This window comes from Peromyscus eremicus, chromosome 1, assembly GCF_949786415.1.
Source record: "Peromyscus eremicus chromosome 1, PerEre_H2_v1, whole genome shotgun sequence".
In the NCBI taxonomy this organism is placed as follows: domain Eukaryota; kingdom Metazoa; phylum Chordata; class Mammalia; order Rodentia; family Cricetidae; genus Peromyscus; species Peromyscus eremicus.
This window is the reverse complement of record NC_081416.1, coordinates 114,398,994-114,422,958: the sequence shown is the minus strand read 5'-3', so window position 1 is coordinate 114,422,958 and position 23,965 is coordinate 114,398,994. Positions and strand designations below refer to the sequence as shown.

Here is a 23,965-nt window from a genome sequence, read left to right as displayed (position 1 = left end):
AACAAGGACTCTTAACCATGGAGCCATCTCTCTAGCCCCTCTTTCTGTGTCTTGATCCACCGAGATGTGAACAAGCTCCCACTGCCGCAGCCACAAGTAACTTCTGCTGCCACACCTTCCCTACTACCGTGAACTGTGTTCCCTTAAGCCAGAAGCCAAAATAAACTACTCATGAACGGTCACCAGGGTTATGAAGTGACAGACAGACTGTCATTTTAAGCCATGTCACAGGACTCTTCAGTCTCCAGTCCCACGGAGGAGTAGTACTGAGCTCTGAACACACACATTTCCAAGGCAGCCTCTGCCAGCTCCGCCTTGCTTATTCCTGCTTACCTCGGACCCGGCAGCTGCACAGTTGATGAGGTTGTTGTTGGGATTGGCCATCCAGAAAGTGGACACAGCACTGCAGGGAGAGGAGAGAGGTTGAACAGTGTCCTGTAAAGGGCTAGCAGCACTCTGTCTGCTGCACAGTGTGAGGGAGAGTCTCTTGTCTGAGATTTGAGAAATCGATGTATCCATTGGAGGCTACATTTTCTCACCAAGGACAGGTGCATTTAAGCTTGTGCACTGTTCAGGACTGCAAAAGGTAGATGCAGCTTGTGCTTCTACAGATCAGGAATGTGAGTCCAAGAAAGTAAGCCTTTCTAAGGAATGCCATCTGTGCAGGAAGCAATGTGTCTCTATCTGTGTCTCTCCTCTGTCTCTGTCTCTCCTCTTTGTGTTTCTCTGTCTTTCTGCCTCCATGTCTCTGCATCTGCCTCTGTTTTTTTCTATGTCTTTGCATTCTGTATCTCTCAGCCTGTTTCTCTGTTTTTCCTGTGTCTGTCTTCTGTCTCTCTGTGTCTGTCTCTGTTTTCCCGTCTGTCTGTCTGACTGCCTGTCTGCTTCTGTCTCTTTGTCTTTCTGTCTGTATTTTTCTGTCTCTCTTTCTGTGTGTGTCTCTGTTTTCCTCTCTGTCTGTCTGCTTCTGTCTCTTTGTCTTTCTGTCTGTATTTTTCTACCTCTGCCTTTCCATGTGTGTCTTTGTGACACTGTTTGTGTCTCTCTCTGGCTAGAAAGAGATTCTTGCGGTCAGGCTGATGGGTACGTACTGGGAGCTGATGTGGCAGCTGCTTCCTGTCCACAAGGATGCCATGTGGCATAGAGCCACAGGTGAGCCAGAGTTCTCCAGACTAAACAGTGCTAGTGAGGCTCACAGAGGAAGAAGGGAGGAGGGAGAAGGTGGGGTGGAGGAGCTGCTCTAGGGACCTCACTCTGAGAAATAGGCAGAGGTGAACAGCAAGCTTTGAAAGGTCCTTTTAAAGGTCCTGAGGTGGGACACTGAATGTTCATGCTCATCCCCCACTTTCCTCCCCCAGGCCCAGGTGTACGGAGTACCTTACAGTACTATGCACATACTTACTTGCAGTCCTGCCTGGGCTTAGGAATGTACCCTGGGTATGAGTCCTCTGTGATCACTTTGCACATCCTGCTGTCCCGATCTGATGGGAGGAGAGTTCCCGACTTAACCAGGAGGCCGAGGCAGTGGTCAAAAGTGTTGCGTTCCTCTGGCCCATCTTCAGTGAAGAAGCAGTGGCCCAAAGAATTATAGCCCACAACATCCTTGATCTGCAGGGTCAAGAAAGGAGCTTCACTCAACACCCAAGTGTGCATGTGTCCAAATATTCATTCAACAAGCATGAAACAGTGCTGAACTATACCAGGCTTGAGTAGACTGGGGGTCGGAGACAACCTTGACCCCAGGCAAAAGCCTGAGGGTGGACAAGGAAAAGAAAGAGAACTCGTCTGGTTGAATGTGCTGGGGATGAGATTTCAGGGGATAGGGAAAGGGATGAAATATCAGAAGTGTGTAGGTGGTTCAAAGGGAGACTGAGGCCTATGTCCTAGAAACCATTCTATTGAGCTTGCCAAGACATCCTGAGGAGGGTCTCCAGCACCTGAGTGGGGGGCAGGGCAGCTCCCCCAGGAGACAGCACCACAGCAGGGCTGGGGGACATTTCATGAACATCTGCACTAATACACTTCTATAATCCCTGGAACCCAAGCCAGTTTGTTGGTCCACGAAGCCCACCAAGATACCTTCGTGCCCCAGGCTGCAAATCAGGGAGGGCTGGTAAAGCCAGCTACCGGGTCACCTTCCCAGAACCAGGGTGAACAGAACATCAGAAGCCTACCGGGCCACCTTCCCAGAACCAGGGTGAGTAGAACATCAGAAAGAGCATTTCGAAGAGACGTGGTGAGAACAGAGTGTAGTCTCAGTACCAGCACCAGGAGGCTCTTACACCAGCCTGCCTACCTTGTCAATCACTACCACAAAGCTCTAGACTCCACCTCCATCATCTCCAAGGCCTCAGAATCCTTAGAGAGCCCTCTCCCAAGCCCGAGTTCCCTGTTCGCACCAGACACTGATGACCGTATCTCTCCCACATAGGCTCCTGCTTTGGCTCCAACACCCCAGAGAGGAAATGCTCTCGGCTCACAAGGTACAGTGGGCGAGGGTGGAAGCACTTTCCACATCTTTACTGTGTTCTTCCATCCCTGACTGTCCAGTGACTTCATCCAGGGAGATCTTCCCCGCTTCCCTGTGACCTCAGATCAACCCACACCTCTTAAGGCGCTGCCACTGTGCCAGGAGCTGGGAAATCTGTACGCTGTCCAAATGCCCTTGGCACTGACTGAAATACCAAGGCCATGCCCTCAGCCCTGGTGCCACTACAAGGGACTGTCTTTCTCACTGTAGGGCATTCAGTAACGTTGGTCTATCCCTGACAGATGCCAATAGCAACCCCACCCACCCCCTCCCCCACCCCACCCCACCAAGCTATTTCCAGACTTTCATTACTCTAGTCTGCTGAGCAGGAGGGGGTGACAACAGTGTCACCAATGAGAAAGCATTGATCCAAGGTGAACACCCCAAGTTCCTCCAGGCTCTCACACGGCAGGTGCCTGCTCCCTAACTGCAGAGCAGTCAGCTCTTAGAACCATCCCACAGCAAGCTCCACCATGGCCAAGCGCCGGCTGGTCTCTTAGACCTTCTCATCTCTCTGTGGTCTCACACAGTCCTCTTGCAGAGTTTTGTTTTAGAAACAAAGGGGCTGAGGCTGGTAGAAGCTAAGCAATAGTCCAAGGCCACGAAGTCCAGTAGGCAAAGCCATGGCAGGGACATTCTTTTCTTTTTCAGGCCTATGTGTTCACTTGTAAGGGAAGACCACACCACACTGCCTGCCTACACCGGGCAAGCTCCCTGCCTCCTACACAAGCGTCCTTCCTTTAATCTTTAACAACAGGCGAGGGCGTGACCTTGTAGCCCATTTACTCCTTCAATGGACATTTCAGTCAATGCCAAGGGCATCCAGTGGGATGCTTCCTTCTCGTCTAGTGAGTAATGAAAGCATGTTATAAATAGCCCTGAAAGACAAGCCCGGGAGGGGATTCGGCTGCTGTTGCTGGCAGAGACCTCTAAGATCAAATTCAATGCCTGGCTTTGCAGAGGAGGAAACCATGCCCAGGGAAGGGATGTGGGTATCCCAGGGAATCTGGTACCCTCAGAGTCTCCTGTCTTCTGCCCACGGATCTCTCTAACTTGTCCTTAACTATTTGCCATGCACTTTAGATCACATGTTCAGGAGCCCTGCTCTGGAAGCCAGTGAATGAGTTGGGAACATTTTTCTAACAAAGGCTCAAGGAAGAGCTGGCCTCTAAGATCTGTGAGAGGTGCTGTGAACGGAAAGGCCTTTACCAGAAGAAGGAAGAGAAACAGCCGCTGCTATTGGCTGCCCAGTGTCTTACACATGTTATCCGGTTTCAGCCTCATCTCAGTGGATGCCACTTGATCTGGATGTCCCAAGCCCCGAACTCAGACTTGATCTCCATCTCATTTGAAACAAAAAGCCATCTGCTATATTGAGGAAGCACTGAGTCTCACAGAGCCAGGGAGAAAAGAGGACGAGGGAGAAGGAAGGTCTGGGGCAGGAGAAGAAGCGTAATTCACATCTTTACTTAGCCACAGACTGGCTCTGTTACTCACACTGAGTACCCCTTGTGTGACAGAGGGATGCTAAAAACATTTTCAGATTGTTTCTCCTTAGAACATGTCACAGAACTGACCATTAGTTGTAATACATGGATGGATAGATAGGTAGGTAGGTAGGTAGATGATAGATATAAATGGGTGATGGATGATAAATAATAGATTAGATAGATAGATAGATAGATAGATAGATAGATAGATAGATAGATAGTGATAGTGTGTACATAGAGAAATAGCTACAGATAGGTAGGTAGGTAGGTAGGTAGGTAGGTAGGTAGGTAGGTAGGTAAATAGCAAACAGATGGTGGTTGCATGAATAGATGGATTGGAAAATAGAGATAGGCAGCTAGGTAGATGATGGATGCATACAGATAGACATATCAGCAAAGTAAATGTTCTCTTTCTCTCTCTGTCTGTTTCTCTCTCTCTCTCTCTGTCTCTCTCTTTCTCTCTCACTGGCGCTGTCCTTGTATGCTAACCAGAAACAATGTGTAACCCCTGCCATTCATTGAGAAAACTGAAACTATATTTCCCTTTCTTTCCTGCTGATAGCGGTTCATGATTCCTGGAAGCTGTTTTAGGTCTTTTACTGTTGGTAGTAGGGTCTGGGCACGAGATTGTAAAGGAGAAAATATGAAAGACTCAGAAACAGCTGTCAGCTATTGTTTCAACTAGGATGACCCTCAATTTAGTTGTCACTGGTGGTGGGAGTGGGGCGTTGCTAGCCCTAGGGGCGACTAGCAGTGAGCAGCACTAGGTTCAAAGACTGTTCTGTGTGTGTCAAGATATTCTGTGGTCACCCCAGTCTGAACTGGCTTCCATCAACAACCTGTGTGTTCTAAGAAGAACGATGTCTCAATTAAGCGAGCACAAGCAGAAATTAGTGATCGGTTGACTCTCTGGAAATGCAGGATGCCACTATAGCTTCCATCAAGCTCAGACCAGAAGTGTTTCTTTAAAAAACTGCCTATGAGGAATATGTACAGACTCTTTCCCCTTGGCTTTGTTCCTCAAACAATATAGGATGCCAACTGTTTATTAGGCATTTACATGGCGACATAAACCATGTAGAGGTGATTTAAAGCATAAAGAAGTATGTGAACAGGTTCTTTGCAAATACCAGGCCATTCTATACTGGGACTTGAAATGAAGGGTTTTGGCACTCTCAAGGGCTCCTGGTACCAAAGAGGATGCTACTTACTTCTGAAGTCTAGGGTGGGTATATTGTGTGTGTGTGTGTGTGTGTGTGTGTGTGTGTGTGTGTGTGTGTGTATGTGTATATGTATATGTATACACACACATATCAGCGAGAAGCCTCACATCAAATTCAGTCATTTTAAAAAGAAAATTTATTTCCAAGCTTCTGCCATTATAAAAAATTTAAAAATAAAATTCCTGAGGAGGAGCCGGCCTTGGAGCACATGCAAGGGTCATTTGTTTTGCAGCTCTTAATGAGTTTTTGAATATGCAAATAGAAGTTGAGAGAGGAAACAGGACAAAACACTACCTAAAAAGGGAAAGAATGCTTCCAAGGCTGTGCAGGGGAGGTAGGAAGGGGTGGGGGGCCGGCGAGGATAAAGAGAGGCAGAACTCGTAAGGTCAGGGTGCTGCCTGAGAGAAAGCATGTGAGCTGGAAAGGGGCAGTGAGACCAGAGGGACCTGCTGCTCCCTTCCACGTTGTCAATTTCTGCTCTGATCTGGAATGTTCTCTAGCCTTCTTTCCTGTACCTCGGTTTCCCAGTGGAGCCCTGGACCAAGGTAGCTTTGTGGGAAAGGAAAGATAAAATCTGGGTCCTCCATCTGGGCTCAGGTGGAGAGGAAAGAAGACAGCAGCCACACACCTTGACGAGTGAGAGAACACGTTCAAAGACACCAGAGAAGGGGTGAGCCAGAGAAAATGGAAGCCTCTCCCACAATCCGCAAGGCTGTGCAGCTGGCAGAGGAGATGCTGCGGTTCCCATCATGGGATCCAGATATCTTTACTAGAATGCCAAGAGAAGGGTGTGGCCCCAAAGGTAGAGAGCCTGGGGACTGAGTGGATCGGCTGGCACACAGAGCCATACATGGCAGAGCCTGCGTGGAAGCAGTTGCAACCTGCTAGAGACTTCTTGATTTCATACCGCCGTCGTTTATAATAAAGATAAACTGTGAGCAAGTCCCCAGGTGGGAAAGGATGTACTTTCTTGGCTCTGTTTCCCTGGCTTAAAGAAAGGAGGTAGAAGGGAGCAGAACTCACACTGGAGTCTTTTGTACCTTCTGCTACAGACCAGGAATGTATTGATTGCCTTCCTAGGACTGGTCAAGGTCCTGTCTTAGAGCCTGAAGTACCCATGAAGATGCACTGAGCCCATTTCCCTGTGGCCTTGCAGAGAGTGTATGGAGAGCCTCTCCTTGGGGGAAATTCTTCACCCTACTACACCTGCTAGCATCTTGAGGATAGTGTGCACAGAGGCTCCTTCCTCTCTGCACCTGCCAGCACTTTGGAGCCTTGTAGCGCTCCATGCTACATTGTCAGAAGGACACCCTCAACAATGTTACTATCACAGGAGATATTACCACAGCCTCACTCTATGGACTCAGAACAGTGACTTAGTAAGCTGGGAAAGCAGTGTGAGAAAAAGGCTTTGTGACCAGATGAGGGCAGACATTGCTAACAGATCAATCAATCTGGTGAGGTTTTACTGAAGACCCTTCCTATGTAAGCATGCATTGGGACTTTTCAAAGTGTCAGGGAGGGAGTACATTCACCCAGTTTTTGCCAAGAGCATCTAACTACACCAGCCCTGCTTTTTGGTGGGGGCATATGCTGCTATCTCCCGGAAGCAGAGATGTTTCCACAGAACACATAGAGACGCAGCGGCACACAGCGCTACTGCTTTTTACTGTCCTCTCGAAGCACATCACTTGTGTTAGTTATCTGGTTTCACCCTCGCAACAACCCTTTGAAGCTGACTCTATCAGCATTTTCACTATGCACTGGAGGAAACCGAGGCCCAGGACGTTTCCATCAGTTCCTGCGACTCTATGCTCTTGACTTTTGAGCTTCTGCTGAGACCCACAACACTGACACAGGGAAACAGCAAAGAGGTGCATGAGCTGAGAGAAGAACAGAGGTTTGCTAAACTTAGTGGCATTTTAGGGTCATATTGCTGAAAGCTGTCCCCAAAACTCAGAGACAAGCAGAAGTTGAAGGGCTTGTGTTTTTGTCAGAAGAGGGAATTGGTTTAAACGTTGAAGTAGAAGGAGCTGGAGAGGTGGGTGGCTCAGTGGTTAAGAGTGCTTGTTGGTCTTGTAGAGGACTCAGGTTCGGTTCCTAGCACCCAGGTTCCAGGGATCTCATGCCTTTATCAGACTTTTGTGGGTACCAGGCAGGCACATGATATATATATACACATTCCATGTAAAGATTCATACACATAAAATAAAACAATCTTTTTTTTTTAAAAAAAAAAGTGAGAGGAAGGGGGTGCTGCCTAAGTCAGGCTGAGGATGAAGGAAGTTGACTCCCAAGGATTGGGGTACACAGGCAGAAGACAGGGAAAAGCTGTGAGCAGGCCCCCTAGGACACTTCGGGACCTGCTGGGGTGCTGAGACACCTCTCAGCTCCATTCAGGTAGGGGCCCTTCCTTCTAGTGAGCTGGGATCTATTTGTCTGGGATCCACCACCTCTGACCAGAGATGATGCTAGAGAAAGGCTTCCTGGAACAACCGCCCCCATCCCCCGCCGTCCCCATGGCCTCTGCAGTCTAAACCATAATCACATCTTTGTCTCTATATTGCCTCTTTTGGTTCTGTCAGCTGAACCCTCTCCCCGAAACGTAGTCACCCGCTGGTAAACCCTTCAAAGCAGGCAGCAAAGGAACGCACATCCGTGTGAAAGGCCAGCTCCCACAGCAGCCTTCTGGAAGGTGTACAAATGCACATTCCGAGAGCATTCAAAGCCAATCTGTAAAACTTCAGGTCTGCCTGGGATATGGCTCCGCTGCTGCCCACTTGGCTCAGAGACCCGGAGACCTGGACACCGTCTAGATGGCAAGCAGTGCAATTTGATTCCATCTTGGAAAGGCTGCTCCAAGGCTGTGCCTCCAGATCTGTCAAGCACAGCTCAGAACTGAGTGGTGGTAGACCCCTGAAGGGCCACCAGATTAAGACTGTAGCTGGCACCTCAACTGTGCTGTAGCTGGATAACAAGGGAGCTAAGAGATGCTCCTTCCCAACTTGGCAGCTGACGTTCCTGGGAGCTTACAGTGTTGCACAGATCTGCTGCTTTGGGCAAAGCTCTCCAGGGTTCTCTTCTAAGACCCTGACTCTACTGCGGGTACCATTGACTCATCTAATTATTCCAGGCCAGATCTGGGGTGCGGGGGGTGCCTTAACTCACTGTCTTCCCTTTCCTACCACAAGTCTCTTGATTCCTCCACCTAACTGAATTAACACAGACTCCTGGGGATGCCCCCATGCCAGCTCCAGAAGTCTGTATCTCATTGAAGGGTTGGCTCCCCATTCTGTCCTGGTGAGCATCCCGCATGCCTGCTCAGTTCCCCAAAGCCAGCCTGTTCTGTGGCAATACCTGGATTCCCTGCTCTGAAGATGGGTTGCTAGGATAATACAGCCAGGAATGTTTCACTGTCATCCTCTACCCAAGCCAACTAAAAGGTAACACTGTGTTCTGCAGAGCTCAGGGAGGAAATAGAAGACCTGACTGATTCAGTAGTTTGTCCAACTTCTCACCGGAAGTAGGTGAGAATGCACAGCACAAGATCTCCCTTCCCCCGACACACCCTAAGTTCCTACATAGGATACCCTTCCAGTAGGCACTTACCAACAGGCCATTGGAGCCATGGACAGTGACACAGCGGGAGAATGTGTGGTGGATGGAGAGGTCCCTGATGTACGTAGGTGGGTCATAGCCTCCGAGTTCATCCAAATCTCCAGCCAGGTGGAAGTGAATTGGGTACTGGCCCACCAGCTGCTGCCCCATGTACTTTAGCTCCACGCCCTCCAAGTGGGCTGCTTTAAATCCCAGAGCAAACTGCAACAGGAGAGTGAAAGTTAAAAGAGCCCCCAGGCAGCCCTTGATCCCCCAGCCGATGCCTGCATCCCCAGAGGACAGAGGTATTACCTTCCCAGTGTTTTGTCACAGAGTACCTCCTGGGTACTCAGTAAATCAGAGGCTCTGTACACATGGATGAGGATGCCCGGCCCTTCTTACACTACGGGAGTCCAGCAAGGCTTTACAAGATGCTGCAGGACAACGGACTCTTTGGATTGGAAGTGCCCAGGACAATAGCTAGACTTGTTTTGATCTTCCTTTACCATCTCCACAGCCACCCATGAGGAAGACATATGCTTACGGGGTGGGGATGACAGGAAACATGCCCTAGGATGCTGGAGACTGGTGGACTTCAGAGTGTCATTGTTTATGGTGTGAAACCTTCTCCTGGGAAGGAAGGGGGTGCTGACTCCGGAGATATCCTGAGCCTCTGCTCTGGGGGCATGCATATGAGTGGCAGGTGGTCACAGCGCAGGGCTGCTCCTGGATGTGCTCAGGGAAACTGCTTGGCCAGACGATGTGTGCAATCCAGGAGCTCAGCAGAGAGCCGAGTCTGGAATGATTTGTGTCAGAAGTAAGCTCTGCCAGTTCCTACCGGGGAGCTGGAGTTTGATGTGCAGACCATTCCCCTTAGATTCAGGTCTCACCTGGAACGACAGTCCAGCAGCCAATGCCTGGAGAGTTGTGTTGAGAATGGTTCTGAGTCTAGTTTCTGCTTCATGGGCAAGAGGGTCTGGGGACTCAGGTCCATTCTCAAGACTGGGAGGGCTCCAGTAGCTTGTGCGACAGAAAACTACCGTTTCCTCTGGATCTCACTATGTCCTTGGGTACAGGTGACAATTGCCAGAAAGTGCTCATGGGATGGGGACTGGAGACTCTAGAATTCCTAAAAACATAGATCTGCACCACAAGACTCTCCCCACTGAAAAGGTCAGCAGAGCTCCCACTGGGAACTGTTTCCTCTCATCATCCTTGTTTACGTTATTAAAAAGAATTACTCTTATAGCACGAGATTTTAGGTTTTTACAAAACCTGTTTTAATGCTGTTAGCATTGAAACCAATAACCACATGAGGAACGCAGAAGAACATGGAGGACGTTTATGTTTCTTGGACTATTTACCAGGCCTGATAAAGGCATTTTGTAGAGATAAAGAAATTCCTCCTTGAGTTGGCTACTAGGAGAACGTGAACTGGGTTGCTTCTGATGGCTTTGAGAGACCTGCTGCTATGTGTGGCTGTCATTCTAGACCAGTGGTTCTCAACCTTCCTAATGCTGTGACCCTTTAATACAGTTCTTCTTGTTGTGGTGACCCCCAACCATACAATTATTTTCATTGCTAGTTCTTAACTGTAATTTTGCTACTGTTATGAATCACAATGTAAATATCTGATGTGCAGGATATCTGATATTCGACCCCTATGAAAGGGTCTTTGGAATCCCAAAGGGGTCATGACCCACAGGTTGAGAATCACTGTTCTGGACTCTGCCAGGACCAGGTAAGTTCAATGCTGCACCTCCCTACTTCCTGCTGCACACCCTGCTCCCTGCTCCCTGCTGGTTGTTTGGTCTGTATTATAATGGATCTATTGAGGGTATGTTTTTTTTGTTGGTTTGTTTGTTTTGTGTGTGTGTGTGTGTGTGTGTGTGTGTGTGTGTGTGTGTGTGTGTGATGGCGGGGGGAGTACTAAATTCTTGTAAGAAATTTTCAGGAAGGTAGGCATGGTGCTACACATTTGTCATCTCAGTACTTGGGGAGACCAAGGCAGAAGAATCTTAAATTGGAGGTCAGCCTGGGCTGCATAGTGACAGCTTGTCTTTAAAAAGAAAAAAAAAAGCAATATAAAAATTCTAACAAAAACAAAAGTTAAGAAATGACCAAGGGTAAATAATGAAGACCGAGCAGAGGCAATGAAGTAGTCACAGTGCAGTTATGTGGCCTCGATCAGAGGTCCTTGGCTGGTTCCATCATCTCCCACAAGTACAACTGCCTATCATTGGTAGGTAGACATCTCCTAAGGGTGCATGTCTCTTCCCACCCCCTGCTCCACCATCCCCTTTCCTCCTATGAGTCTCTGTCCACAGCTGGAACCTTGTCCACAGCTGGAACCTTGGGTACCCTCCTGTAGGGCTAAGAGCCTCAGCCATGCAGATTCCTACCTTGATGTGACCCCCAAAGGTATCGAAGTCAAAGAAGTCACAGATGTGGCTGCTGTAGGGGTAGCACTGGTCCTCCATCTCGCCCATCACCACAATGTTCCGAGTCAGGAGCCCGACCTCAGCCCGCATGTCCACGCCATCAATCTCCTCCCCAATATGTAGGTACTGTGGCTTCCCTAGGGCACAAGACGGGTGAGGAAGCAGAATGGCAGGTGTAGCATGCCCACCATGCTCCCATCCTGTACTCCCAAAGCTGTAGCTTGCTCTTCACCAGGCCCTCACTCATGACGGGCCCCAAGGTCCTTGTTCCCATGATACAGAAGAACAAAACTCAGGTAGGTATAGTCACATGCCCAGGAGTGGAGCTACAGTTCATCGCTACCTACTCATGCTTAGGTCTTAAGACCATCACAGATGTGGCTACTTGTCCGGTAATATTTACTCTTCTTCTGATTTTCAGAGCTAGACTTTGCTGTGGTTCATCTGACACAGGGCTTCCCCGGGGAGCTCTGCTTCCACACCTCCCTACAGTGAGGTATGACCATAGGATCTAGGTAAAGGTGCCTTGAGTTGCCTCTCGATCTCCAGCCTGGTGGGTCAACCTCACCCAGCAGAGGAAAGTCATGGTCTAGAGATGGCAACATGGCAGAGCAGAGAGAGAGAAAGAGAAAGAGAGAGACAGAGACAGAGACAGAGACAGACAGAGACAGAGACAGAGACAGACAGAGACAGACAGAGAGAGACAGAGAGAGACCCAATCTCCTCAGTGTTTCCACTGTATCTGTCCTCCAGCTGCAATTCTTAGGATAAAACAAACCTTTCCCTTTCAGATCCCCACTTCAGAGCAGAGCAAACCCATGCTCTGCTCTCAACAGCCTTATGGAAGGTACATCCACAGCTTGGTGCTTGAGAAAGAGCAGGCTGGTGTTCCTGTGTCCAGAGCCGTGGGCTTGCACACATGCCCCTGTGGCACCACATGGAGCCGAGGGGAAGAACTTGCACCCTACTCTGTGCTGACTTCATCCCGCAGAGGAGGCACTCTCCCGGCCCACGATGCTAGCCATGAACTGGGGCACATTCAGAAGCGTTGGCTCCAGCTGGCAATCCTTTCCAGTTCAGCCATCTCATCCCTCATCCCCATTTCTTATGCTCTCTACCCTCAAACTTCCCCAGGCCCTGCCATCCTTGAGAAAAATCTAACAAACCAAACACCCTCCCACACTTTCTACAGTCTCAGTCCTGTGTGGTCTGAATCCTTGACCCTGTGTTCTGTCCATTCTATCCCTCCCACTACCTCACCCCCTTTCTAGCCAAATTCTTTTAGTGTTACCCTCCGATCCCCTCTCCCTCCATCTGTGCAGAAAACACAGCTTAAGACAGGCTCCTCGCTGAAATGGCTGACAGGGCTTGTGGATATTTTCGTTTCACTTGAGGGTGCAATTACAAAGAGCACCACTCTCCCGTGTGGACTTCCAGCCCAAACCACACCACCTACACCACTTGGCTTTCGCTCCGACCTTGACTTGATCAAGGAGGCCCTTGCCTTGGCCCCGAGATACCACGAATGTCCATGTGTGAAGGCCATGGGTAAAATTAGCAATACCCACCACAGTGGCCTTCCTCGGCTTTCGCATCCACAGGAAGAGCTGACCTCTGCCCTCCCCTTCACTTGGCACACATCCTGGGAGCTAGCAGAATTGTCAAGGAAGCCTATGGTTTTAGAATTCTGCCGGCTCAGTGAGACAGTGGTTTCTTTGAAGCAGTATGACATTGGTACACGCCGAAGCTGAGAAAACAGCTCCGGGCAAGGGAATCGCATGTGTTTTCTATTGCATCTGTGACAAATTACCACAGGTTTATTTTGTATGGTCCTGGAGGTTAGATGTCCGAAATTAATTTCCCGGGGCCAGTCAAGGTGTTGGAAGGGCTGCTTTCTTAAGGTGCCACACAGTGGGATCAGGATCTACCCCTGGCTTTCTGGAGCCCATTTCCTATGGTGGGACGCCTTGCTCAGCCTTGAGGCAGCGGGGAGGGGCTTGGTCCTGCCTCAACTGAATGTACCAGGCTTTGCTGCCTCCCCACAGGAGGCCTTAACCTTCTGGAGGAGGGGATGGAGGGTGGGTGGGTGGGGGAGGCTGGGGAGAGAGCAGGAGAAGGGATGAGAGGGGGATCTGTGGTTAGTATGTAAAATGAATAAAAAAATTTTCTTAAATAAATAAAAAAAAAGAAGGTGCCACATAGAAACTGTTCCAGGGCTTTTTCAGATTCCAGTGGCCACCTGTACTCCTGGGTTTGTGACACCCCCCCCCCCATCTTCTATCGCTCCATCTGCTTCTGACTTTCCAGTGCTTTCTCCTCTCTAATCTTCCTTAATCCCTCTCATCTGATAACCTTTGTAATTACGTCGGCCCCACCCACATAACCCAGGATACTCGCCCACTTCCAGAACTTTAATCTAGTCAGAATCGTAAGTCCTTTCTGCCACATGAGGCAACAGTCACAGGAACCAAGGGTCACAACACAGATTCGGCCTACCACAGAGTCCTTAAGAGTCCCAGGCAGAGAGTCAGTCAGCTTTCTGTTACTATAATCAATACCAGGGATGAATCAATTTAGAACGCAGAAAGGTTTATCTCAGTTCATGGCTTCATAGATTTCAAGTCATGACCTGTGGGCTGTGTTGCTTGGGCCTGTGATGACACAGCCTATCCAGTTACTTTGTGGTCAGTAATAAAACAGAGAAAGGGGGAGACCAGTCATCCATAGCCTTCCTCTGGAACATATCCCTAATGAACTTAAGCCTTCCATTAGGTTTTACCACCTTCCAACTGTTCCACACAGAGTCTGACATCACTAGAGGAGATAATTGGAAACAAGTTCACTACACACTGCTGGGCCTCTTCCTCCCTTGAACCCACTATGGCTTTTGGTTTGGGTCACGGGCCACGTGTCTTTACGGCCTTAAGGTCCTCTGGACATTTATGTAGAAGCCTCTGCTTCTATCCCTGGTTGATCTCCCTGCCTGTCGGCTCTGTGGCCTTCACAAACCAGCTAGTCACAGGGCCTTCCCAGGTGTAAAGGGCAAAGTCTGTCTCTGAGAGTGGTGTGCACGGCTTCTGAGGGAACTGGCTTCAGAAAGCCAGGCGGAGGAAACATGGAACCTGCGTGGTGGCTGAAAAGGAAAGAGGCATTCTAGAAGATGACGCAGGACGTCTCTAAGTGTGGTGCGGTGACAGAGAGCTTTCTGCTGCCCTTAAGGTAGCCTTTCGATCTCCTCGTGAAGATCTGGAAGTTAGACATTGGTGAGCCTGGAGCAGGATGTGGGGGAACATGACTGTCATGGGTACAATAGGGAGGCTGTTTCTCTTTACCACTGGACGGTGGTTCTGGGAGCTGAGGGAGTGCTGTGAGCCTGGGCCTTCTCCAGCACAGCCACTGCTGTGTGACGACTTTCTCCCGTGACTTGAGGATGATGCTTCATGAAGGGTGAGAGGTCCCTCTTTCTAGAATTGTTTATTTCCCACATACCCTCGACTCTGACCTCCAGGGCTGTGCAAGCCCCTGTATCTCTGTGTCCTTTTTTACGATGCACACTCCTGCGGCATCTCTTCAAGGACTGAACAGCCACCCTCCCACTGCTGTTCCTTCCATTCCAGCTCATGCTGTCCTAGGTCACAGGGCCGTAAGCCCCTCCCAGAGTGCCCTGTCAGTCCACTCTAATTGGCCCAGGGTTTCCCAGAGGGGAGAGGTCTGTCCAACTGGCCTCCATCCTTTCTTCTGCCCCTCACATGCGTTAGACCTGCATGGTAGTCTGCAGACCCTGCACAGTCCTCAGCATCTTGCTGGGGGACCAATTACGTGTCTACTTCTGTCTGGACACATCTTCCTTCTCTCTTTTCTTTGTCAGTGGAGAACCTCTGCTCTTCTGCCTGCTCTCCCAAGCCACCTCAGCTCAATATGCAGAGAACTGGACCTTCTTACAAAAGTAGGTATCTGTCTCCAAGAGCCTCTGGGATCCTGGTCTTCTAGGTCTCAGGCCTCCAGCCATGCTGGACCCAGAGCTAACCTTCCCTAGCGGACACCCCAAAGGACAGTGTTACTGACAATGCCCAGGGAAACTGTCAATGGATTTTTCAACCAAGCAAGACAATTTGGGGTTTGTGTGAGGGGTTTAGTGGAAGAATTGACTGCCACTGCCTTTGAAAGGGTCAAGGCAAGTGATGGGCATTCCATTGGGTCCTGAGAGGTACAGCAGGGAGCTGGCTTCCCAGAGGGCTAGACTTGTTTTGGGAATAGGTGGCACTGTGAGTCACACTAGCCCCGCCCCATCTAATGGTCCAAGCTGGATGGAGCAGAAACCCTGGCTCCTGGCAGGCACATCACCTTCATCCCCACACATCCTCTTTAGTTCCCACCATGCTGGCTGGTCTTGCCTCCTGAGGGCCTTTGCTATCTGATTCTTGGAGTTCCCATCCACCTGGTTGCCTCTATCCAAGACAGTCATTTTCCACATGGCTCTGAGCCAGGCTGTGTGACTCAGTTTACAGAAGAGTCCTGGAGCCTGTGGTTTAAACTCCCTGAACCTTGGACCCTTCATCTATAAAGCAGAGATAAAAATAGCTCACATCCCCCAAAGTAGCTAGATCATTAAGTTAGTTAATCCACAGAATGTGCTCCAACAGCCCTGGACACATGGTTGGAGGCCAGTGTGACAGAAATGACACGGCAGTTGTCAGGGCTATTGTCTCCAGAGCTCCACCAGGGACAGGAACTGACGAACAGCTGGTTTCAGAGCTTCCTTTGTTCCACGGAGGGAGGGAGGCATGAACGGGACCTCAGGTAGATAGAAGGCTTGTGTTTATCAGACTCCCATGGACTAAGGAAACGCAGGTCCTTCTGAACAGGGCAGGAATTTGGCAGTCACAGCCGCCTCCCCTGCAGCGAGGCTCCTTATCAGAACCTTTACCACATTGCTGCTGTCCACAGTGAAGTCACTTATCTCTCCTTGTTACTTCCACAGGCCACTCCCAACCGCAATCCCGGGGAGTGGTGTGTCTGGCTCCTTTCATCCCTTCCTGATGGGGGGTTCTCCCACCTCCCTCCACTTCCCCTCCTTCTCACAGCACTCACATGTGCAAGGTGACCAGGTCAGAATGTGTCCCAAATGATCTAAAAGAGCCTTGGGCACACTAGGAAAGAGGGAGGAGACCTGGGGCAATGAAGGGCTCTAAACATTGGTATTTTCCTGTGTTTATCCACAGGCACCCTAATACCATACTCTGCAAACCTCCACAGGACAAGCACAGAAGCAGATACCACAAGCACAAGAGGAGAACGAACACCTTCTCTGAGGGACAGACACCAAGGTACTTGTAGGCTAGACCCAATAGAGCCCAGAGAGTCGGGGGAAGTGGACGGTCCTTCTCATACTCAAGCTGAGAGTTTGAAAGATTCTGCCTTGCTTAGTCTACACCAGCGCCACCCACAAGGACAGCCTGTGACAGCGGATTCCATGCTGTTCAACAGGGTTGCCACTAAGCCTATGCGGCTTCCATACTTAGAAATCTGTCTACTGGAAGGAACGGGGTGAAATTTTATTTAACTTCAATTTGATGGAAGTAGCCACCTGTGGCTGGTGGTGGCCACAGTGGAAATCGTGGAATTAGATATTTGATTTTTTAACAACCTAAGTCTCCTCTTTAGCTTCACATATAAAACAAGAACCCCCAGAAGCTGAGGGTCTCACAAAGAAGGGACAGGTGAACCTGTAAAGTCCTGAGACTGTTGTGGGAAATGGCACCCATTCTGGGCGGGAGGAGTTTAAGGTGTGGAGGTGTGGGAAGGTGACATTGAAAAGGGGAACAAAAAAAAAAAACCAAGGGGGAGAGTTCAGCTGTCATGGCCACATCAGAGGTGCTGGGAATCACACTACAGTTGGCAGAATTTTGAAAAATATTTTTTAGACGATTCATATATTTGTCACCCCCATCTGTTTCTCATCAGCAAACCTTTAAAATGCAAAGAGAGTTGTTTTCTGGGATTAGGAGGAAGGAGGGTCCAAGAAGAATGTATCTCCCTCTACAGCAGACGGAGGAGGTGACCCTAGCAGAACGCAGCAGGTGGGGGAAGAACACAGGTGCAGATGGGGGGTGGGCAGGTGGAGTCAGCACTCTGTGTTAGTGGGCAATGGAGAGCAGAGAATGGACTTTGGGAAGGGGAACAGTGGGTGCCTCCTCAGGAAAGACATCCAGACAGACATGCATGCATACTCATCCCCACCTAGGGCTTTTGTGACACTACTTACCGAAAGGAAGGAGCTGTTTCCATGGGGACACAAAGCTTCCGAGCAGAGTGGACAGTCCACTCCTAATAGGCAGTGGGAGGCTGAAGCAGAATCCTTCAATGCCAAAGCAAGGACTGGGAGGAACCATGAAGGAAGTCTAGCATTGTTTCCACTCATACTTCCATCCTTTGGAACTTGGTCCCCCAAGAGGCCCCCTGACACTCTTGGTCTAGCCTGAGCACATTCATGAGTTGTTGGTTGGGTCAGTAACATGCTGTCAGGAATAATAGCCCTTGGCATGGACCCCCAAATCTCTGCTGTGTGAGCCTGGCATCTCATGGGTCCTTCAATCTCAGGGTTACTTTGGCATCCACAGCTGCCCTGTTGGGACCTGTTCAAAGTGAGATCTCCTCTATGGCCCTTAGGATGCTCATTTTTGGAGTTCAGGTGAGATCTAGGCTGCTCAGACCTAGGGGAGCTCCTACTTCTTCTACTTTCAGCAAGGGCTGGAAGTCAGGCTTCCTCCATCCTGGATAGCTAGATGCTACCTGGAGCCACAAGAAGTGACATCAGCTCAAATGATCTGCCAAGGGGGCACCTGACATTCCAGGATGCTATCATTCGCTGTCCTACTGGTGATCTTCACCTAAGTGTCCTCCTATAGATGCAGACGTGGGAAGTTCTTCCCTGCTAGGGGACACCCAGCAGACTCATGGACTTCAGTGGCTTCCTGTGCACTCAAGCAAAGCTCCTGGTTGTACAGCCTCCTCTCCCCTCTGCACTCCTAGGGGCTCTCATGGTCTCCCCTGGAGCCTCCCTGTCCTCCTCATGGCTGGAGCACCCCTGCTCAGGTGGTGTGCCCACATGACTTCCTTTCCTCTCTTTCCTATTCTCTTTCCTAGCCACCTTGTCATCGTCTCCCAGCTCCCTGCTTAATCTTGAATTACTCAGGGCAAGCGCCATGCCTGCTCCAGCTGAGCTGAATCCCTTCTCCCTGTGCCCAGCTCCTCCCGCATCCTTCTTTTGTAACTATTATGCCTGGAGTCTTATTTTTAAGACTCTCTGATGGATGCCATTCTCTTGGCTGGGATGCAGCTTTCCCGGGGGCAGAGAATGGTGCCCATCTTGCTCACCATGGCACCCAAAAGGCTGATGCAACTGCCTGGCAGATGTTACGTGCTCAGGAGCTGCTGGGTAAGTGTATGATAAAATGCCCCATTCTTCTTTCTGTCCCCACATCTGTCTGCCCATCCTCAGGGGAGGAAGGCGCACTATCATCCACAGATGTGACCCCCACACCTGGAGACATGGAGATCTCCAGAAGGTAACTGCAGGCTGCCCCAGACTTGAAAAATCATGATGGCAGAGGTTGTTTTCTCCTCCACAACACCGTGGACCTGCAGGTCCCGAACGGCAGAGTTGGCGAACTGAAGCATACAAGGTCTGACGACCATTTGTAATAAGTCATACCCGTTCCGTCCTTCCCATACTGAGGATCAGCTACTAAATCATTGCAGTTGTGGCTCAGTGGTCAAAGCACTTGCCGCACAAGTGTGCAGACTCAGTTCAGTTCCTCAACCTGTGTAAGTGCTGGTTGGGGGCAGCAGCTCACCTACAACTCCAGGGCTCAGAAGGTGGAGACTGGAGGTCCCTGGAAAAGCTAGCTGGTCAGACTGGCTGTGTCAGCAAGCTCTAGGTTCCATTGAGAGACTACCTCAGTCAATAAGCAGGAGAATGATAGAGGATGACTCCCAGTATGAACTTTGGGCCACCACACACATAGATGCACATCCCCCCACCTGTGCCCAAACACATGTGAACATCCATATACATATGCACACTAAACACACATATACAGCAAAAGAAGAAGAATTATTGTAGCTGGTGTTAATAGTCATTGAAACAAATTAGGTGTAGTAGCATGGGCCTTTGATCCTAGCACTTGGGAGATGGAGGCAGGATTGTGAGTTGGGGCCATTCTGGGCCATATTTGTGAGTGGGGAAATAGCTAATAACTAGTTGCCTGATTCCAGAGTCAGTATTTTTTTTTTTTTGCCTCTGCCAAACAAGACAAAGCCAAAAATGCCTTTTGCGAAATGTGTTCACAGAATATGCCCAACATCTCACCCCCTTCTAATATTAGGAGTTAAACCGCCAACACCCCCACCCAAAGCACGTTTGCGTATTGTCAAGTTCGTGTGGCCGGGCTGTGTCCTGTGGATGATGACTGTGAGGCAAACTCCTCAAGCTTAGGGCTAAGAGAAAGGCAACCCTATAGGTCTGTCGCCTTTTTCCTGAATGTAGATAATTTCTCTGCTCTGACTGCCAGGAAGCTTGAGATAACCTGTATGGCTTATGCCAGCCATTTCTGCCTACCTGTTTCTTTTACTTTGTTACTTAGACCTTTATCACCCAGATTTTTTTTTCCACTTCACTTCTTTCTTTTGGGTATCAGATTGATCTGGACTTACTTAGAAGGTGCCCCCAAGCCTTTCTTGAAGAACGTAAAGAATGCAGTGGTTCAAACCTTATCGTTTGAACAGGAGATCTCTTACCTTGCAAACTTCTCTATCTACACTTGACCTGCTCACTGCTACCTCCTTCTCTTTCTCTAGTCATACCCCCAAGTTAGCATCTCACTAAAAAGGTGTGCTTTGCAGGCTCTAGTCCTAGAATCGGTGTCTTGGGCTTCCAGCCTTGTGCTGTCCCAGGCACCCAACACAAACGGGCCCTGGGCTTCCAGCTGTGTGCTGTCCCAGGCACCCAACACGAACGGGCCCGTTTTCCCCCAGGAACAAACTCAGAAGATGGAACTCCATCCCGACTTCTCACTTTTACTAAAATGAGGCCAAAAAAGATTGTTTTGAGTTTCAGTTTCTGAAGCCTTATTTCTAAAATACTAGACATTTGAAATATACTGGATACGCCTTCTCAGTGCTCAATTTTCTCATCAGGATTGAGATTATTTCCCCAGGAAATTGCATGTGATGGTCTGAACATGCAGTATTGAGTTCCTTCCCTTTTAACAGGTCACTCTGGTTTTCCTTTAAGAAATGATCCTTTGGGCTGGAGAGATGGCTCAGAGGTTAAGAGCACTGGCTGGTCTTCCAGAGGTCCTGAGTTCAATTCCCAGCAACCACATGATGGCTCACAACCATCTTTAATGAGATCTGGTGCCCTCTTCTGGCATGCACATGTACATGCAGGTATAACACTGTATATCTAATAAATAAAAAAAATCTTGAAAGAAAGAAAGAAAGAAAGAAAGAAGGAAAGAAAGAAAGAAAGAAAGAAAGAAAGAAAGAAAGAAAGAAAGAAAGAAAGAAAGAAAGGATTCTTTATGGACTTGAGGCAGTCTAAGGATTGCTGGTGAAGGTCCTGACCTCTCCAAGAGGTCACCAGCCCAGTCAGATGTCCTCCCTCTCGACAGTGGCTGTGTGGCATGCTGTCCCAGGGACTTAGTATGCTTCCTAAAGACAGTGATACCTAAGGATGTTGCCCACTGCCTCCTGCTGCCCAGGCCCTCAAAGATGCCCTGCTCTGAGTCCTTTGCAGCTTAGTTCTTTAGTATCTATTTTTTTTCCTCTGATGTGAACAGCCTGTCAATCAGTTTCTTTCTTGTTTCAGAGAGTCAAAATTGGATTCTGTTGCTTACAACGCAAAGATATACATACATATTTTCCAGGATCAACTGACCAACATTATATTTAAGGTCTTTGTGGTGGTTCGAATAGGAATGGCCCCCATAGGCACATATATTTGAATGCTTGGTCATTAGGGAGTGACACTATTTGAGAAGGAATAGGAGGTGTGGCCTTGTTTGAGGAAATGTATCAGTGAGGGTGGGCTTTGGGATGTCAAATGCTTGAGCCAGGACCAGTGTCTTTCTCTCTTCCTGCTGCCTGCCAACCCGGATGTAGAGCTCTCAGCTACCTTCCCAGCACCATGTCTGCCTGTGTGTTGTCATGCTTCCAATCATAATGATAATGGCCTAAACCTCTGACCTGTAAGCAAGCCCCTAATTAAATACTTTCCTTTATAAGAGTTGTCATGGTCGTGTGTCTCTTCACAGCAATAGAACACTAAGACAGTCTCTTTTGCTAACAATCTATAACTCTGGTAATATCATAAAACATAAAATATAGGGCACGTAAGTTAAGACTCAGGAGAAGAAAAAAGGAAACTTGAAAGCGGTGGAAAGAGGGTATTTAAAGTATTGAGGTAGGATAAATTGTTTTCAAGCAAATGTTCATTCTATCATTTCAACCTCAGTGAGAAAAATAGGCTCTTCTGGCCATTCATGTTGAGCTTGACCATGGGCTGTGCTCTGTACTGACCCGTGCTTTGGCCAACAGGCTGTCATCAGAGCACGCCAGTTTTGTTTGATTTTTCTGAGTTCATTTGTTTTCTTTTGAAATAAGGTTATTATATAACCTTAACGCTCAGGTTTGCCTGGAATTTTCTATACAACCCAGGCTAGCCTCAAATTCCTTCCCTGTTCTCCCAAGTTCTAGAATCCTAGACATAGGCTAGTATGCTCAGTGTGAGCCAGTTCTAAACCCAGGCCCTAGAAGTTCTCCATTCTCCCACCACCTCTATAGGAACACTCAACCTCTGCCATGAGAAGAATGTGTCTCGGGAAGAATAAGAATAGTATGGAGCCAGCCTGAGCCCAGCTTCCATCCTGGAGCTAGGCTCAGCCTAGAAAAGCTTAATGATAGTGTCTCCCAAAGGTCCATGAGTTAAAGAAAGCTTTGCCATGGGCCTGGGATGCTATGAGGGCTAGCCTAGTGGGAAGAAGTTAGATCACTGGTTGCACGACTTTGAAGGGAATCCTGGGACTCCGACATCTTCCTCTTTCTTCGCTTCCTGGAGGCCATGAGATAAGCAGCTCCCTCCACCAGTTGCTTGCCCTGAACAACAGGGCTAACAAACCATGAGCCAAAATAGCCATTTCTTCTTAAGGGAATTTATTTCAGGTATCAGTTAGGCTGCCTGCCTGGACAACGTGTAGATGCATCAAAACGGAACAAATGCTTGCAGTGAGAGTCTCATCATTTTCTCTGTTATGACGCATTCTGAGACTAGCTCACAGATACAGATCTCCCTTTCACTCAAAATCTACCAGTGTCCAGATTCATGCAGCCTGGGCAGAAGGGAGGTGCCTACCTGCCACTCTGACCTGCGTAGAGGCACATGCTTTGCAGCTGAGCACTTGGAACTCTTCTGCCTGGTACATGGAGTAGTCCGTGCTGGCGACAACCAGGGTGTCTCCAGGCCTCCAGGATTGCACATTGTCTACCAGGCTCAGGATGGTGCTGTTTACGTTGGTGTCGATGCTGACCGTGAGCTTGGGCCTCACTGTAACCCAAAACAGGAAGGACTGAGATACAGCCCTTTGCCCTCAGCAAACATGTGGCTGCCCACCTCTTCCCCTCCCCTCTGGAGATCGGTAAATGCCAGGTGTGCCCTTCCAAAACCCAAATCACCAGGCTCGCTCCATCGCAGTCTCAGTACTTACAGGTTTTTGAAGTCAACAAAAACCCAACCAAAAAAGAACCATTCATTAGCTCTGGGCAGAGGAATTTTCCACTGACTTCTGAGCTGGTGTTCAATGCCCTGCCTCACCACACCCACTTTGCCCAAGATGTAAAACAAATATAGACCTTCTCCACTGTTATTTACAGTAGCTGTAAGCCCCCCACCCCACCCCCAGTCCATCCCTAATGACTGCTTTCTGGAGATGCTGATTCCAGAACAAACCAGCCATTTCCAGTCCTTTCTAAGGAGAACTGCCTGGGGAACTGGATTTGAAATAAATAACAGCACCAGAAGAAGCAGAAAGTCTGTGTCAGCCCTGTCCATCAACACTGCATTCCTGGATCATGCCCACCCCTTCTAGAAAGGCTTATGACAGGGCAGAGTGTTCTGTATGCTTCCAACTCCAGGGACCGTCTGGCTGCTCCTGCATTTGTACCTAGACCGCTCAGTGACACTTCGATATGCAACATGCTGACCCAGCCATCCCATTTCACAGTGCATAGCAGCCAGGTCAGAGATCGGAGCACAGTTGCATTTCTAACCCAACAAGGAGCCAGGATATCTGCTTGCTTACCAGATTTTCCACATAGGAATCGCACTCGGTAGCTGCGGCAGGCTCGGCCCCGATGGTAGCAAGCAAACCTGTAATCTTGGCCATTTTTGTAGACAATCTCAGTGCTGAGGGCAACTCCATCCATTGTTGTGGCCTGAGAATGGAATGGAAATTACAGAGTCAGGGTGCGTTTTTATGAAGAGGGAAAGCGCTGATTAATGTCCACGATTGATATTTACGAGACTAAAATTCTCCTCACTGCAAAACTATTTACAACAGCCCAGGACTATTATCTCAGTTGTCTATTTGAGTTTTGTCATAAGAAAGCCGTGTTAAGTCTTGGAAT

The 23,965-nt window shown here is 49.0% G+C and overlaps 1 protein-coding gene across 1 annotated transcript in view; it reads right to left on the bottom strand.

Annotated features, from left to right (window-relative positions):
• The window catches only part of Cemip (cell migration inducing hyaluronidase 1), a 159,067-nt gene that overhangs the window by 28,613 nt on the left and 106,489 nt on the right, over positions 1-23,965 (bottom strand). Inside the window, exons 12-17 of the mRNA XM_059269006.1 lie at positions 23,641-23,773; positions 22,695-22,886; positions 11,243-11,418; positions 8,853-9,062; positions 1,403-1,608; positions 334-403 (exon numbers count right to left, since the gene is read on the bottom strand). Of these exons, the coding sequence (XP_059124989.1) occupies positions 334-403; positions 1,403-1,608; positions 8,853-9,062; positions 11,243-11,418; positions 22,695-22,886; positions 23,641-23,773 (987 nt within the window). The remainder of the gene's footprint in view (positions 1-333; positions 404-1,402; positions 1,609-8,852; positions 9,063-11,242; positions 11,419-22,694; positions 22,887-23,640; positions 23,774-23,965) is intronic.